The 16032-nt window shown below is 48.5% G+C and overlaps 1 protein-coding gene across 1 annotated transcript in view; it reads left to right on the top strand.

The window, feature by feature from the left end:
- The window catches only part of DMBT1 (deleted in malignant brain tumors 1), a 146918-nt gene that overhangs the window by 12635 nt on the left and 118251 nt on the right, over nucleotides 1–16032 (top strand). Inside the window, exons 6-15 of the mRNA XM_072804709.1 lie at nucleotides 2044–2355; nucleotides 3624–3671; nucleotides 5436–5474; nucleotides 6251–6574; nucleotides 8364–8405; nucleotides 9160–9483; nucleotides 10420–10449; nucleotides 13281–13604; nucleotides 14523–14552; nucleotides 15427–15450. Of these exons, the coding sequence (XP_072660810.1) occupies nucleotides 2044–2355; nucleotides 3624–3671; nucleotides 5436–5474; nucleotides 6251–6574; nucleotides 8364–8405; nucleotides 9160–9483; nucleotides 10420–10449; nucleotides 13281–13604; nucleotides 14523–14552; nucleotides 15427–15450 (1497 nt within the window). The remainder of the gene's footprint in view (nucleotides 1–2043; nucleotides 2356–3623; nucleotides 3672–5435; nucleotides 5475–6250; nucleotides 6575–8363; nucleotides 8406–9159; nucleotides 9484–10419; nucleotides 10450–13280; nucleotides 13605–14522; nucleotides 14553–15426; nucleotides 15451–16032) is intronic.

Genomic DNA, 16032 nt, shown 5'->3' with positions numbered 1-16032 from the left:
TTTTGGTTATAGAGCAAGTGCCTGCCCTTTGGAATGCAGGGATGGGAGGGAAGGGGTAAGGGGATATACTGAGACCCTAGGCATGTCCCAGATGCACTACTTACTTAGCCTCATCTGTCATTCTCCTTCCTTCTTCTCTCTGCCTCTCAGTCATTTATTGCATGAGATTAGCTTCAGTTTGGTGTCAGGAGAGACAAGTGAAAAAAAGCCAAGGCCTCTTCTTACCACTAGTGATAGTTATCTTGAAGATAGCTAACATCCCACAAGTACTTGCTATGTACCCTGCACAAAATTATTTTCATATAACAAATGAGTTAATGTATAAAAAAGTCATTTAAAATACTGCTTGGTGTATATTAAGTGCTCAACTAATGCACATAATAAGCGCTATTATCATGAAATCTTTCCAATGCTTTGAGGTGAGTAGTATTACCCCCAAGTTGCAGATGGGGAAACTGTGGCATAGTTCAGTCACTTGTCAATAGTTAGATGTCTAAGGTCACATGGTGACTATGTGTCTGGGCAGAAATTTGAGCCCAGATAGGCACCTTTGCCTCTGTCCACTATTCTTACTAAATCTATCCATTGCTCCTCAACCTCTGAGTGAATGTGCAGACTTTGCACTGAATTTGACACATCAGAGTCCTCAATGTGCTCATTTAGGATAGCAGACCCTGCCATGGTGTTCTTGGCTCTGTTGAGGCCAATTGCTGCCCTTTCAGAGCATGCCCTGAGAGTCCAGGAATGGCCTGGGAGATGCTTTAGCAGAGATTTCTGGTGACTGACACCCAGCAAAGGACAGGCTAAGGCAGGGAGACTGAGGAGCTCTTCTCCCTGACTCAACCTAGCAATAACCAAAGGGGTGCAGGAAGGACTGAGAAGTACTGCAATGCACTTGGGAACACCCTAGAAATAGCCCAATTGGCCTTTCCTTGCTCTTTCTCTGAGCCCTTCCCTTACAACAACCACAGAAACCACATGCCCCCTTATCTATCTTACATCCCATTCCAAACTCTGGTCACTCCTTGACCACAAATTTCTCATAACCTCAAACTATCACTGAAAAGCCATACCCAGGATCCAGCTCCTGCTGTCATGATTTTGGCCTAGATCTCTTGGGACCTGCTCCCTATTTTCCTTACATCATCAGTGAGAGTGGTTTAGGAGAATCACGTCAGGCAGGAACATGGTGCCCTTCACGGTGGCACTCAGGCCACCATGCGTCAGCTCTCACAAGAGGCCCAAAAGGTGAGGTGAGGCCCACTCCTGGGTGAATGCCATCTGAGATTTGACCCTGATGGCTGTGGAGAGTACATTGAGGCATTCTGAGCAGGAAAGTGAGTTGAACATATCCTCATTTTATAAGATAAAACTTGGGACATTCTGGGGGAGACAGAATCCTGTCATAACAAGGCTGGGTACAGAGGAAGCACTCCATCAATGCTTGTTGAATCCATCAATGTGGATGGATTAGAGAGGGAGGGGCAGGGGCAGGAAAGTCCACAGGCGGGCCAGTGGAGTAGGTCAGATTCAAGAGAAGGAAGATTTACCCTAGCAAAATGGCAGTGAGAATAAAAGGAAGACAACCTTGTTGAGAAGTTGGATATACGAGGTACAGAAGGGGAGGAATCAAATATAACAACCAGATTTCCAACACAGTTCTTGTGGAGCATGGTGAGACCATTGATTCAAGTGGAAGAAAGAGACTGGGTTGGGTTTGGGACAGTGGGGTGAGATGTCCTGGAGGCCACTGGAAATGTTGGTTTAGAGCTTGGCTGGGGTTGTAAGGGCTGATCAGCACCAGAGAGGTAGATTTGGGGGTCCTCCTCCTGGAATCTCTGAGTACAGGAGCTCTTCCAGAGAGAAGATAGCATGATAAGAAGGTTAAGACAGTGCTTGGCAGAACAGTGACGTGTAAGGTGTGGGAGAGCAGAAAAACAGGTGGGGGCAGTGGTTCAAGCAAGGAGGAGGACAAGGGGTGCTGGTGAGTGAAAGCCAGGGGGCAGAGAGAGTGGACAGGAGCTTTCCACTGTGTCAATGCAGGTTTGCCCCTGAGGTTGGTGAATGGAAGTGACCGGTGTCAGGGCCGCGTGGAGGTCCTGTACCAAGGCTACTGGGGCACCGTGTGTGACGACGACTGGGACATCCAGGATGCAGATGTTGTCTGTCGGCAGCTCGGTTGTGGTCTTGCGGTGTCGGCGCCAGGCGGGGCCCACTTTGGTCAGGGCTCGGGGAACATTCTCTTGGGCTTCGTATACTGCTCAGGAAGGGAGCCCTACCTGTCGAGCTGCTCCCATGGTGGCTGGTACAACCATGAATGTGGACACGGGGAAGATGCTGGAGTCGTGTGCTCAGGTAGAGCTGACCTCACCCCGCCTGTGCCACTCAGACGAGAGTGGCTCCTTGCTGACCTCTACATCACAGCATGTGCACCCAGTGCTTTGCAGTTTACCTGCTTTGCTCTACGTCATGTCTTATTTGATGTTAGAGAGAGTGGTCACTTTTCATAGATAAATGGAGGCTCAAAGAGGGCAGGTAACTTGCCTGGAGTCCTAAATCTTGGAAGTGGTGGAGGCGGGTTTCAATCTCAGGCTCCTCCAGAGTTTGCCAATGCAATCACCCAGTGGTATCTGGTATCCGAGGGTCTCTGCCCTGGGGATGACAAAACACCTTCCTATATGGCATTTTCCCCTCCTTTTACAGATGGGACAGAAGGATCCAAAACTTCTGGTCCTTAAAGCTTAAATGTATACCAAAATCAACAGAGGAGTAACCAGTATGTTTTCTTTATTGGAGATTAAATGACCAGATAAAGGCATTTATACCTGCAGTGGAAGAGAGAAATTCTCCCTGACTCAACCTAGCAAAACCCAATACTGGGTTTCTCCTTTGTTCACAGAGTGTTGGTAGGTGTTCAACCACCAAGAGGTCTTTAATCCACAAAGAAACTCTGTGGATAACAATCATTGTACCCTGAAGGAGGCTTCCTAGATAAATTGTCTATCTTTAGAGTGATCTCTGGCACTTGCTATGTGGACCAGTGAGTGTTCACATGTCACCATATATGGGATGTGACCCTGATAATCCAACTATCACATGAGGATGGCCTCCCCCAGAGAGTATGGTCCTCCATGCAGTCACTTTAGAATGGGTTTATTTTAGCATTTGGGGATACATCTTTGAAAACTACTACTTTCTTAGTTGGGGCCACCTTCTCAGAAACATCTTGATGATGGTAGATATTTGTCATTTGAGGGTGTTGATGAGCTATAGAAATAGATAGTTGGTATTGGAAATGTGATCTTGTTAATCAGGTGGGCCCGTTAATTAATGAGGTAATTTTTTTTTGGATGGAGACAGTGGGAGCGGGGGGGTTGGCAGATGATGGCAAGAGCAAAGAACATCTCTGATGGCATTCCAGCTTTGAATAAGGACTGGCAAAATGACAGAGAGATGATCTCTGTCTCATAAATAAGAAACACAATGACTCTACCCACTTATTTTAGCAGTGGGTAGAGTTTCTGGGTATCTGCACCTAGCCCTTATTCCAGAGCTGAAGAAGAAGGCCAGCTCTTCTCAAATGAGGGCCAACATTGAATGACCTCTTCTTTCCTCCACTCCAGTTTCTTTTTCTACCACAGAGGCACCCCTGGCAACAACTGAGGCAGAAGGTAATATTTGTTATATGGGATCCCTATGGGCTCATTACCTGCACCCATGTGATCATCTCTGATCCAGAAGAGGTGTAAAAGATGTAAGAGATAGGAGTGGTCAGTTCCCAAGTGAGAACCTATGAACAAGGCCTCAGGCCTAAATGGGTTACCCTTCCATGGACCATGTCCCTGAGATTGGGGAGAGATCAACCTACAGGAACTTCCAAGGAATTCCAAGGAGGAGCTCAGTGTTCAGTCTCCAGGGGGGGTCCTGTTGCTCATGCTCAGTGCTTACCCTTATGATACTGCATGCTGATGGCTGGCCAGGCTGCGGTATTGGGTCTCTGGCTGCAGGGCCTGGAAAGGCAGATGCAAACCTGCTGGAGCAGTATCCTCACCTTCCTGTGCTCTTTCTTGAGCCCATTTGAGGCCACTTTGGTTCATTCTCAATATAGAGGAGCCATGGTCCTTGAGCTTCTGGGCATCAGAGGTCTCATGCACACACCATCGCCCCCAGTGAGAGAGTTGGGAGGGGCACCTCCAATGAGAGAGCTGGGAGGTAGTCAATACAGCTTGGGTTTCTGGCAGCCTGGGCTTTGGGAAGGAAAGTCATGGCCTATATCCCATGGAAAAACTTGGCCCTAGAACAGGAGAAGGGTAGCCTCCACACAAAGACTCCTGACTAGAAGTCAGCATGAATCAGTTGGGAATCTTAATGGTACACATATCAGGCATTTCCATTCCTCAGACGTGGGCTTTCCTGTGCCTAAAGCCCACGGGGTGAGGTCTGACTTTTTCTCTTCCCTATGATTAAGGACACAGGTATCACTAAAGCTGAGGATGAGACTGGCTTTATTATAATTTACCCACATCTCTTCCCAAGATTCTTATTTGCAGCAGCTATAAGAGAAAAACCTGCTCCTCTCTATAGTGGTTTCCCCTGAGAGGCCTGCTATGTATTAGGAGTAACAGCTGAGCCTGACTAGTTCTCAATACAACTAGTCCATCCAGGGGGTGCAATGAGGGGCTCAGGGGCTTGGCTATGTGATTATGACCCAGGACTGCAGATGGGACTTACCTAGAGCTACTCTTGTCAGAACCTCAACTGTGGGGTGGAGGAGGGAATCATACTTCCTCTAGATCTGAAAAGACCTCATGTAGAAGCCCAGTAGGGAATTCAGAAATAAAATGAATGCTCTGTTGGCAGTGGGCTAAGAGGTGCTCTCAGGTCATCTCCTCTTTAAGCCCTTGCACCCCGTAGTTTCTTTCTGGGGCCTGGAACAAACACCATAAGTCCTTGAAGCAATTTGAAAATCATAGGTTTAAAGCCACAATCTTACTTAACGGGTAAACATCAGAAGCATTTTCACTAAAGTAAAAAGGCAAGAATGGTCTTCAGGACCCCTGTCATTTAACATTGTGCTAGAGATACTAGCCAACACAGTTAGACAAGAGAAATCAACTGGAAGCATAAAGATTAGAAAATTAATTTTAGCATCTATCTCCTGAAGCCCTGCATAGGTCACATGTGGGATGGTTAGAATCAAGGTCAGTAGGTTGATAAAGAGATACCCCACCACCACCACCAAATAGCTTTTTAGAATGAAAGAATTTGAGGCTTGACAGGTTTGTACCCTTTTCCAAAGTCACAAAGCAAGATAAAATCCAGGTCAGAAATGACATCTCCTTAGCAGATTCTACTTTACTTTCAGTCTTTGATTCTCCTCAGAGAGAAACTAACTTTACATTTTCTGTCCCCCCTTCTACAATCTGTCTATGAAGAAAGCACTACAGAGTACACTGTGGCTACTGGTGCAATAGGTAATGAATAATTTTATTTGGTTCTCTTTCTGTAGATAATGATGCCAACTATATACTTGGGTTTCACTCTTGTTCAGAAAGATTTCTAGGGGATGAGGTGAGAGAGAGTGTTGTATGCAGATAGCACAAAGGAAGATCCCTTGTGAACCAGGGCCCAGCTTGAGTTGGAGCCTCCTTCATTGTCCATCTGTAGTGGGTGGAGGAGTCATTTGAAATGTGGAATCTCCAGGATCCTGGGTGCTTTGAGTCAGAGACCAGTAGCGTCAGTCTCTAGCCTACAGCACCAGCTGTCCCATCTCATAAATCTGCACTGGCTTCAGCCATTTTAGCCCCAAAGACTTGTCAATGGGGCCAGGAGAAGCATGGGCAAAATGTCAACCTCAGCCAACCCGAGACATATGTCAGAACTCCTCACAGGACATCCTGATGTCATCAGACTTCTCTTCAGCATGGGACAGTCATGGATATGCTACCCCAAGAAGTTGAGCTGTGTCTCTGGTTTGCCCAGACAAAGAATATGTGGATAGTCTTAAGTCCTCCAGGCTGCAAACTAAGGCACATTTACTTTCCCCTGAAGTTCTAGTGGCTAGGGTTGGGGAGAAAAGTCACTGTCCTTTTAACCACAAAGAATTCTAACTCATGACATGTTAAGAGTCCATCCCAGTCAAAAATCTCTCAGAGATCTTTGCCCGTTATGAAGTGCTCTGAATATGATAGAGTCTTAAGACTTAGTCATTGGTGGCAACATATAAGAAAAATGTTATGTCTTCATTTAGGGACTGAATTGAGTTTAGCCCTGAGGCTGGTGGGCGGAAGTAACCAATGTCAGGGGCGTGTGGAAATGCTATATCAAGGCTCCTGGGGCACCGTGTGTGATGACGACTGGGACATCAATGATGCCAACGTGGTCTGCAGGCAGCTGGGCTGTGGCTTGGCTGTGTCAGCCCCCGGGAATGCCCGGTTTGGTCAAGGTTCAGGGCCAATTGTGCTAGACAATGTGCGCTGTTCTGGGAATGAGTTCTACCTGTGGAACTGCTCCCACAATGGCTGGAACTTGCACAACTGTGGCCATGGTGAAGATGCTGGTGTCATCTGCTCAGGTGGGAATGAAACATTTTTATCTCTTTCTCTCCCTGAGATTGTCTTTGATGGGAAGAAACATACTACCCACAACAAGCCCACATCCAACCCTCTCTGAGATACCAAGGTTTCCTGGAGGCAGCAGGCTACTGAAGTAAAATGAAAAGTAACATGTAGGGTCTGCTATCCTCCCCTATTTGGCTAATAGAGAAAGGTCAATAATGTTGCAGCAATGATGGCATAGAGGGTGAAAAGGACCATCCACTATTCATGGGGCAGAAAAAAATGGGCCTCATTCTTCTCGGCATTTGCTCAGTCCACATCCCATTTCCCAAGGCCTTACTTCTCAAGGCAAACTTTTTGGGAATGTGGCTGGAAAATGAAACAATTACCTTCACTCCTTTATGGTTGTATTATTCAGTATCTTCCATGAAGCTGACTCAGAAAACAAGATTGCAGTCCAAATTGTGAATTGGAGAGGGCAGTGATGAGCACTGGGGAAGTGGGGAAGGTACAGTGAATGGCAGTTCACTAGTACATGGAATACTAAAGAAACACAGGAATATGGGGCTCAAGTTGACCCCCTATAGAACCCTGAAAACCCTTGTAAAGACTAGGAGCATTTCGCCTGAGCTGGAGGAATTAGGGTATTTCTAAATTAACCATTCAGATTCACTCTTGCTATTCCTAAATGGAGTGAACACAATGGATTTGGTGGCCTGTTCCAGGCCAGGAGGTGACATTTGACCTCCTGGAATGTCACCTTCAGGCCCAGCAAGGCAGTCATTAGCAGTGGAACCCCCAGAGAACAGAGAGAATCATGGTGGGCCCTGGCTCTGTCTACCCTTAGCGCACGTGGAAGCATGATCTTAGTAGGTATAGAAAGATTTTCTTTGACCTTTGATCCCATTAAGACACCTGTGTGTTTTGTGTCTGACTCATATTTCTTTCTCACATCTACTCAGTCCCAGTCCACAGTTGGGTCAGGTAAGTCCTCTGCTACCCTACTCAGAATATCCCTATCTTTGGTCCCACCCATCCCTGTTCCCATGAGTCTGGGTGAACTATTGCTCTTTGTATAAAACCGGTGGGAACCTGTTGTTTCCCCCTGTCATTGAGTCTCCAACAGACTGTTCTTAGTTAGACATAGGACTCAAGGGGTCCCATCTTTCCATCAGTTCATGAGTTTTCATCTAATCCTTTCAGTGTTCTAAGAGATAGCTGCCGGCAGGCTCAGAGACCTGGCCATGGGTGCCATGAGTCTCAGCTGGAATGCAGCTTGGGCTGACAAGTTGAGTGGGAGTATGGATGCTGATGACCAATGAACTCCTACTGAAATGTCATCTGAGCAGGCTGGATACTGTCCCTTGCTCAGAGCTTGCAATAGCCTCAGAATCATCAGGTCACATGTATCTCCAAAGTGACAGGGACAGAGCCCAGGAAATGGGGGTGGAATAAGTGATGGATGTGTTCTGGATACAGGGCTACCTAGTTGGCTCCAGGTTGACCCGCGATGACCCTGACTCTTTCTTCCAGGCTTCATATGGGAATCCCCTCAGTTGTCCATGAGTCAAGATAGACAAGTGGCAAGGGTTTTCTAAGCGACAAAAGAACACGCCAGGCTAAGAGATGTGGAGGGACCTGGCTGATGTACACAAGGCCTTTGTCTCAAAAAAGCTAGCAGAGCACCCCCAGGTGGAAGGTGGAAGGATGCAGATATACCACTCTGAGGATGCCTGCCAAAACCAGTTTACAAACACCACATTCCATGTTGTCTAACTCTGGTCTTTACCTTTTTGCCATATCCAGCCACCTGGATTCCCACCACCATAACTTCAACAGCAGAAGCAGGTAAATATATCAGTCCACCCTCTCTGGATGAGCTTTGAGAGAAAGTCTGGGTTTGTACGTGACAGGAGGAGTCTCAGGGTGTGCCCTTCCTTATCCTTGTTCCTGTGTGTGTGTGTGTGTGTGTAGAGCTGGGGGATAGTCGGAGAAATCTCTGAAGATAAGGCTGTGGGTGTAATCTTAGGGGCTGGCCACCTGCCATTGGGATCCTGGGCTGATGTGCAGCAAAGATCCTCCCCTAGGTGCTCTGTGTACACCGTAGAAGCCCCTCAAGTACTGCTGGGACCTTACTTGTGGCTCCCAGGCCATGGTGGATAGCCAAGGGAAGCGGGGAGGTGGGGGGGATGTGCTAGTTCTGCACCCTGCTTGCCAAGGTGCATGATGTCGGGGGCTTTGGCAGAACCAAGGCAGGATGCCACAGAATCAAAAAGCTGCCCGATAGGGCGGTGGTCTTGGCCTGTGTCAGTAGCTCTGGAGCTCCATACTGGGTGGGCCCAGTGCATGTTGGGCTCGTCGAGCATCTCACCTCCATAAAGCTCATGGGATGCTTCTTTACATGAGAGCATCCTTAACTCTGAGTTGATTGAGAGGTCTCTGCTCCTTTACCTGTGGTGAAGATTAACCTCTGGGCATGTTCAAAGGTCATTACCTGCCCAGGAGACTGAGACCAGGAAGAAGCCCCTCGGTCGACAAAACATTTTAAGCTTATTGCCTTAGAGATACACATGGAGGAGGGTTTCTGCTCTTATTCCTTCAGAGACTGATTCAGGTTTGGCCCTGAGGCTGGTGAGTGGAGGTGACCGGTGTCAAGGCCGCGTGGAGGTGCTGTACCAAGGCTCGTGGGGCACCGTGTGTGATGATGACTGGGACACCAGTGATGCCAACGTGGTCTGCAGGCAGCTGGGCTGTGGCTGGGCCACCTCGGCCACCGGAAGTGCCTACTTTGGTCAAGGCTCAGGCCCGATTGTGCTGGACAACGTGCGCTGCTCTGGGTACGAGTCCTCCCTGTGGAGCTGCAGCCACAATGGCTGGAAGGTGCACAACTGTGGACACTCAGAAGATGCAGGTGTCATCTGCTCAGGTGAACCTCAAAAATCCCAGTCCCCTTTCATGGTGATCTTTACTGAGAACAGACACACTGCCCATGCCAGGGTGCCCACCTGATCCTCTTCCAGATATGCTGCTGTGCCTTGCCAGCTTTCCTAAGGAAGGCTGGCTCCTGAAGGGCTATATAGGGTCACAACAGGGACGCAGCCCCTCCCTTGTGGATCTATAATGCTTTGGAGCCTCAGTGGCACAGGGGATGGAATGGCCCATCTGCCACTTAGTGAGAAGACACAAGGAGTCCCTTCCACACAGTAGGATCGTCTGTTCAGTCCACAACCCTCTCCCCAGGGCTTTTCTTCTCAGTACACATCTTTGGGGGATGTGGGTGGAAAATGAGCCACCTTGGCTCCGTCATGATTTTGTTATTCTGGGTCCTCCATGAAGTGATCTAAGAGAACAGGAAGCCTCTACATTGGGAATTTGGGAGGGCAGGAAAGAGACTTTGAGAAGTGGGAAAGGTGCAGTAAATGGCAGCTCCCCAGTACACGGAATGCCAAAGAAACACATGGGACTATGGGGAACAATTTGACCTCCTACAGGAACCCTGAAAAGGCTTGTAAAAATTGGGAACATTGCACCTGGGCTGGTGGAGTTGAGATCTTAATAGGCTAACTCTCAAACTTATTCTTGTTGTTCCCACGCTGAAATAGTACAATGACTTGGGTGGACTGTGCCTGGCCTCCCGGTGATATTCCACCTCCCGCAATGTCAGCATTCAGGCCCACCAAGGCAGGCAAGGGGAGTGGGACATAGGGTGGGGCAGGACTGAGAGATGACGACTGGCCATGGCTCTGTGTATTCAGGAGCTCACAGAGGCATAATACCAGTAGGTATAGGATGAATGTTTTTATCTTTGATCCAGTTGGGACAGCAGTGTGCTTTGTGTCTGACTTGTGTCCCTTTCTCACAGCTGCTGTCTCCCAGTCCACAACCCAGCCAGGTGAGTCTTTAGGGACTCTTCTTGGAAGGTCCCTATTTTGCCTGTCCTATCCATCCCTCTTCTTCCCATGTGGGGGGAAACTACTGCTCTCTGAAGAACTTGTGGGTACATTTTGTGCCCCACACACAGTCACTGAGGCTCCAACAGGCTGCTCTTAATTTAACAAGTCCTTCCCATGGTAAGCATCCTGCAGATCCTGCTGAAGTATCCACATTCACCCAGTAGTCAAAAAGCCTGGGTGAAATTCCAGAATCTGGAGTTCAGTGTCTGAATTTCCACCTGGTCCAGTGTGCAGGTTGCCTTTAACCCCAAGAGCTATTATTTTCCATCACTTACCGGTTTGGGCATACTCATTCACCATGTTTTTGTGTGTAAGTGACAGCAACCCAGCTCAGCTTCTGATATGCTAGCAGAGAGCTAAGGGGTGCTCACATGTAGGAAATTTAGAGCAGGTGTAGCTTTGGGAACACCAGGAAGTAGAAGTTTTAGGACTGTCTGCCACCAGCTTTTGTCCTGCCTCCGGTTTCTAATGTGAATGGGCTTCACCTTTGCTTTGCTTACTCCATGTGAGGGGTAGTTGCCAATCCCAAGCCCCTGTGTCACCAGGAGAAAGGTCTTCACTAGTCCCTGGTCTCTGGCTGACATATCCTGGAATGAGTTTCAACAGTCTGTTTGGCAATACCTGCTTCACTAGAACCATGTCCCTGTGCTCTGTGGGCTGGTCATCTGGGTCCATATGCCCACCTTCATATTCCCCAGGGGAGAGGTGAGGAAGTGGCTCTAGGCCCTCCTTGAACCTCATGGAAAGAGGTTTTAACTGGTTTGTTTAATAAAAGGAATGGTGTCAGGGCAAGAGATTTGAGACATGAAGAGGACACTCCCCTGTCAGAGCCTGACCCTCTCCCAAGGTCTCCCTGCTGTGTGCTGCCCAGGCTCCTAGAGTCCCTACCCAGAGCCTTGCCCCACTGTGAGAATATCAGCCCACATTGGCCCTTGCTCAAGCTGACCTCTGTCCCAGCATGAGGGTCTGAGTTGCTAGAGCAGTATCTATGTGGGAAGTGAGAGAGCTGGATGGCCCCAAGACCTGGTGCTTGTATTCCTTTGGGATGGTAGGAGTCTCAGCTCATGCTAGTTACATCCTCCAGTGAGACTAGGATCATGGGACTCAGTGACCCAAGACTGGAGAAAAGTCAGAGTTATTGCTTCTCTGCCCTCTCATCATCTGTGCTTCTCCCTATGTAAGTGTTAGCATTGTACTGTGTGCTGTGGAGAGGCTTTTAGGCTACTGACGGAATGCTACAGCCCTCAACAACAACACGGTACCAGAGTTTCTCACCACATCTAATGGATATCTCATTCCCTGAACCGGTCACATCCCAATCTACTTTCCCTTGACCATCTGCTCTCTGCCTTGCCTCTCTCTTCTCTCTGGATTCGTCAGTTCTGGACATTTCCTGTGAATGGAAGCAGCTATCAGGTGGTCTTTTGTGACAGGCTTCTTTCAGGCCACAGACTTTCTCAAGGTCCACCATGAAGGGGCGTGCAGACATTGGCAACATGCATCTCCACCCATATATGAATCCCCTTCACCTGTTGCCAGACGTGTTTACTGTTTGATCTTTGGGTATTTTCAATAGTATTCCCAGCAACATATGTATCTATCTATCTATCTATCTATCTATCTATCTATCTATCTATCTAATTTATATATATATATAAATTACCTATTTCTATTATTTGGGTTATATCTAGGAGTGGGAATGCGGTTGATATGATGATTTTCTGTTTACATTTTGTGGATGCCCAGAAGTGTTTAGGGTAGCAGATGGACCAAATTCGGTTTCCCCCTGGAGCTTCTGAGGGTTCTGCTTTCTCCACATCCTCGCCAACACTTCTTCATTCTCTTTTATTGTAGTCATCTAGTGGGCGGGAGGTGCTCTTTCACTGTGGTTAGGACTTGCATCTCCTGCAGGCTAGTGATGGTGGGGGTATGTTCATGAGCTTGCTGCACGTGTCCTTCTTCTTCAAAGAGCAGAGCCCTCACGTTTTAGACACCTGAAGGTCTGAGGACCAGGTATGGTCAGTGCGCGGGGCCAGCCCTTTGGGTAGTGAAGGCAGGGTCCAAGGGAGACTGAGGAATCATGCTGTGTCATCTAGTACTGAATGTGGCAAGTGACCTTCCTGCAAGGAGGCCTAATGCTACTACGTTTTGTTTCTTTTCTGCCACCCAGAGGCCACCACAGCTCTAAGTATGCACAGCTCCAATTCAGTGACAGTTACTACTACCCATTGTCACGATTATCAAGGAATGTTTAAGATTCAGTACAAGCCTGGGGCTGGAGAGAACAAGAGCAAATGATCATCGGAAAAAGATCCTTCAGCCCAAGCTTTGGGTCCAGGAGGAGCGTCCCTGATATAGGACAGTGGGGTGAAGGTAGACCTTCCGAACACTACGATGTAGGACAGCATCGTGGCTGCTGGTGGCTGCTGTGTTGGATCCCTGGGCCTGAAGCAAGTGTTCAGGGTGGTCCAGTGGTCCGATGTGAGGAAGCGGGCTTCTACTTTCCCCTTGTATATGGGGTTCAGGATTGAAATCCTGACGTTGTGGACAACCATCAGTGAACATGTGTTAGTCCACTGACATTCAAGGATAGCATCAAACGGGCCCTTGAGTTGGAATGAGGTTGAAGGCGTTTAGGAGAGTCCTGTTGCTGGGGAACATTAATTGAACCCACAGCATGCACCCCCTGAAGGGAATGGTCCAGTACTGAGAGTGCAGGAGTTCTTCCTTCAAGGACACAGAGAAAGACTGTTTTCCTGTCTTCTGCCAGGGACCGAATCGGGTTTGGCCCTGAGGCTGGTGAACGGAGGTGACCGGTGTCAGGGCCGCGTAGAGGTCCTGTACGGAGGCTCGTGGGGCACCGTGTGTGATGACGACTGGGACACCAGTGATGCCAACGTGGTCTGCAGGCAGCTGGGCTGTGGCTGGGCCACCTCGGCCCCAGGTTATGCCCGCTTTGGTCAGGGCTCAGGCCCGATTGTGCTGGACAATGTGCGCTGCTCTGGGCACGAGTCCTACCTGTGGAGCTGCCCCCACAATGGCTGGAACTCACACAACTGTGGACACTCAGAAGATGCAGGTGTCATCTGCTCAGGTGAACCTCGAAAATCCCAGGTCCCCATTCTTAGTGATCTTTCCATCTGATAATTATACGGGTGCCCCCATGACTCTCTCCCGGATGTGCTGTGCCTTGCCAGCTTTCCTGGGGACAACTGGTTCCCTGTAATGGAACATTAGGGGCAACTCCCTCCCGTGTGGACCTGTATTGCTTTGGAGCCTCAATGGCACAGGAGGTGAAGAAGACCATCCGTCATGCAGTGGGCAGTGGCTATGTGCCCTTTCTGTCAGTAAGACCATCTGCTCAGTCTACATCCTATTTCCCAGGGCGTTACTCCTCAAGGCACAGGTTTTGGGAATTTGGTTGTAAACTGAACTACCTTCACTCCATGGTTTGTTATTCTGGGTCCTCCTTAAAGCCAATTCAGAGAACAGGATGGCAGTTTCAATTGCCAGTTCTGAGGGCAGTGAAGAGCACTTGGGAAGTGGGGAAGGTGCAGGAAACGGCAGCTCACTAGAACATGGAATGACAAAGAAATACATAGGACTATGGGGACCAAGTTGACCTTCTACAGTAATCCTAAAAAAGCCTGTAAACACTGGGAGCATAGCACCTGACTGATGGAATGGGGGTCTCAATAGGCTAACTGCCCAGATTCATTCTTGCTGTTCCCACTTGCTAATAGCAAAATGGCTTTGGTGGCCTGTCCTGACCTGGCAGTGACATTCCACCTCCTGAATGTCAGCATTCAGGCCCACCATGGCAGGCAAGGGGAGTGGGACATAGGGTGGGGCTCCCACAGGACTGAGAGATGATGGCAGGCCATGGCCCTGTGTATTCAGGAGCTCATGGAGGCTAGATCTCAGTAGGTAGGGGATGAATTTCCTTGACCACTGATCCAGTTGGAACAGAAGTGTGCTTTGTTTCTGACTCCTGTTTCCTTCTTTTTCACAGATGCTGTCTCTCAATCCACACCCCAGCCAGGTGAGTCTTTGGTGACCCTACTTGGAATGTCCGTTTTTGCCTATCCCATCCATCCCTCTTCTTCCCATTTGGGAGGAAGCTACTGCTCTTTTGAGAACTTATGGGCATATTTTGTGTCCCACCCAGTCACTGAGTCTCCATCAGGCTGCTCTTAAGTAGACATGGCGCTCATGAGTTTTCACCTAGTCCTTCCACAGTTGCAGGAGAGAGCTGACCACAAGTTCAGAGACCAGGCCATGGGTGCCTTGAATTTCAGCTGTATGCAGCTTGGGCTGACAAGTTGAGTGGGAGAATGGAACCTGATGACCACTTATGTCTTCTTGAAGGGCCATCAGAGCAGGCTGGATCCTCTCCACAGCTCAGGGCTTACAAGATCCTCAGATTCATCAGCATCCAATGTATATATCCATAGTGGTGGGACAGAGCCCAGGGGATGGGAGTGATGGATGTGTTCTGGGTACAGGGCTACCTAGTTGGCTCCAGGTTGACCCTCGATGACCCTGACTCTTTCTTCCAGGCTTCATATGAGAATCCCCTCAGTTGTCCATGAGTGAAGATAGACAAGTGGCAAGGGTTTTCTAAGGGACAAAAAAACTCGCCAAGCGAGAGATGTGAAGGGACCTGATTGATGTAGGCAATGCTTTGTCACAGATAAGTTAGCAGAGCAGTCGACTTGCACAGCACACCCAGGAGGAAAGTGGCAGGATGCAGATGTGCAACTGTCATGACCCTGTGAAAAATGATCACAATGCCCCTTTTACTCTCAGCTAGCAGAACTCCCCAAACCCCACTGTCCCTGTCCTATGTACTCATTACTTGAGCCACGTTTGTTCTATTTCCATCCATTCTAATCCTATTTTAATTTTCTCTGCAGATTGGTGGTATACAACTACCTATGGTAAGCATCCTCAGTGCTGGCTTAAGCATCCAAATCACTCCATAGTCAACCAGACTGGATGAATTCAGATGTTGAGATTGGTGTCTGACCTCACCTCCCAATCCAGTGTGTGGGGGGGTTCCCTTTAGCCACAAGAGTTATTTTTCCAGCCTCCTACCAGTTTGGAGATACGTCAGCCATGAAGTTTTTCCTTGCAAATGACAAGAACCCAGTTCAGCTCCTCTAAAGCTAGCAGAGAGCTCAACTCAATGGCTCTCACATGTAAGATATTTAGATCAGATATACCTCCAGGAACACTGGGATACAGAAGTTTCTAATCCTTTGTCATCCTGCTTTGTGTTTCTCTGAAGATTGGTGGGATACAACTCCCTAGGGCAAGCATCCTGCAGATCCTGAAAAGTATGCAAATTCTCCCAGTACTCAACTGGTTTCAGGGAAATTCTGAAATCCTGAGTTTGGCATCTGACCTCACCCCCTGGTCCTGTGGGAGGGAGGTCCTTTATTATCAGTCAACCTCCAGTTTGGAGATATATCAGTAAGTGATAGAGGAAACCAGCTTGGCTTCTCTTATCCTAGCACAGA

This window comes from Canis lupus, chromosome 29 (genome assembly GCF_048164855.1).
Source record: "Canis lupus baileyi chromosome 29, mCanLup2.hap1, whole genome shotgun sequence".
Lineage (NCBI taxonomy): Eukaryota > Metazoa > Chordata > Mammalia > Carnivora > Canidae > Canis > Canis lupus.
The sequence above is the reverse complement of the archived record's forward strand: the minus strand, read 5'-3'. Positions and strand labels throughout refer to the sequence as shown.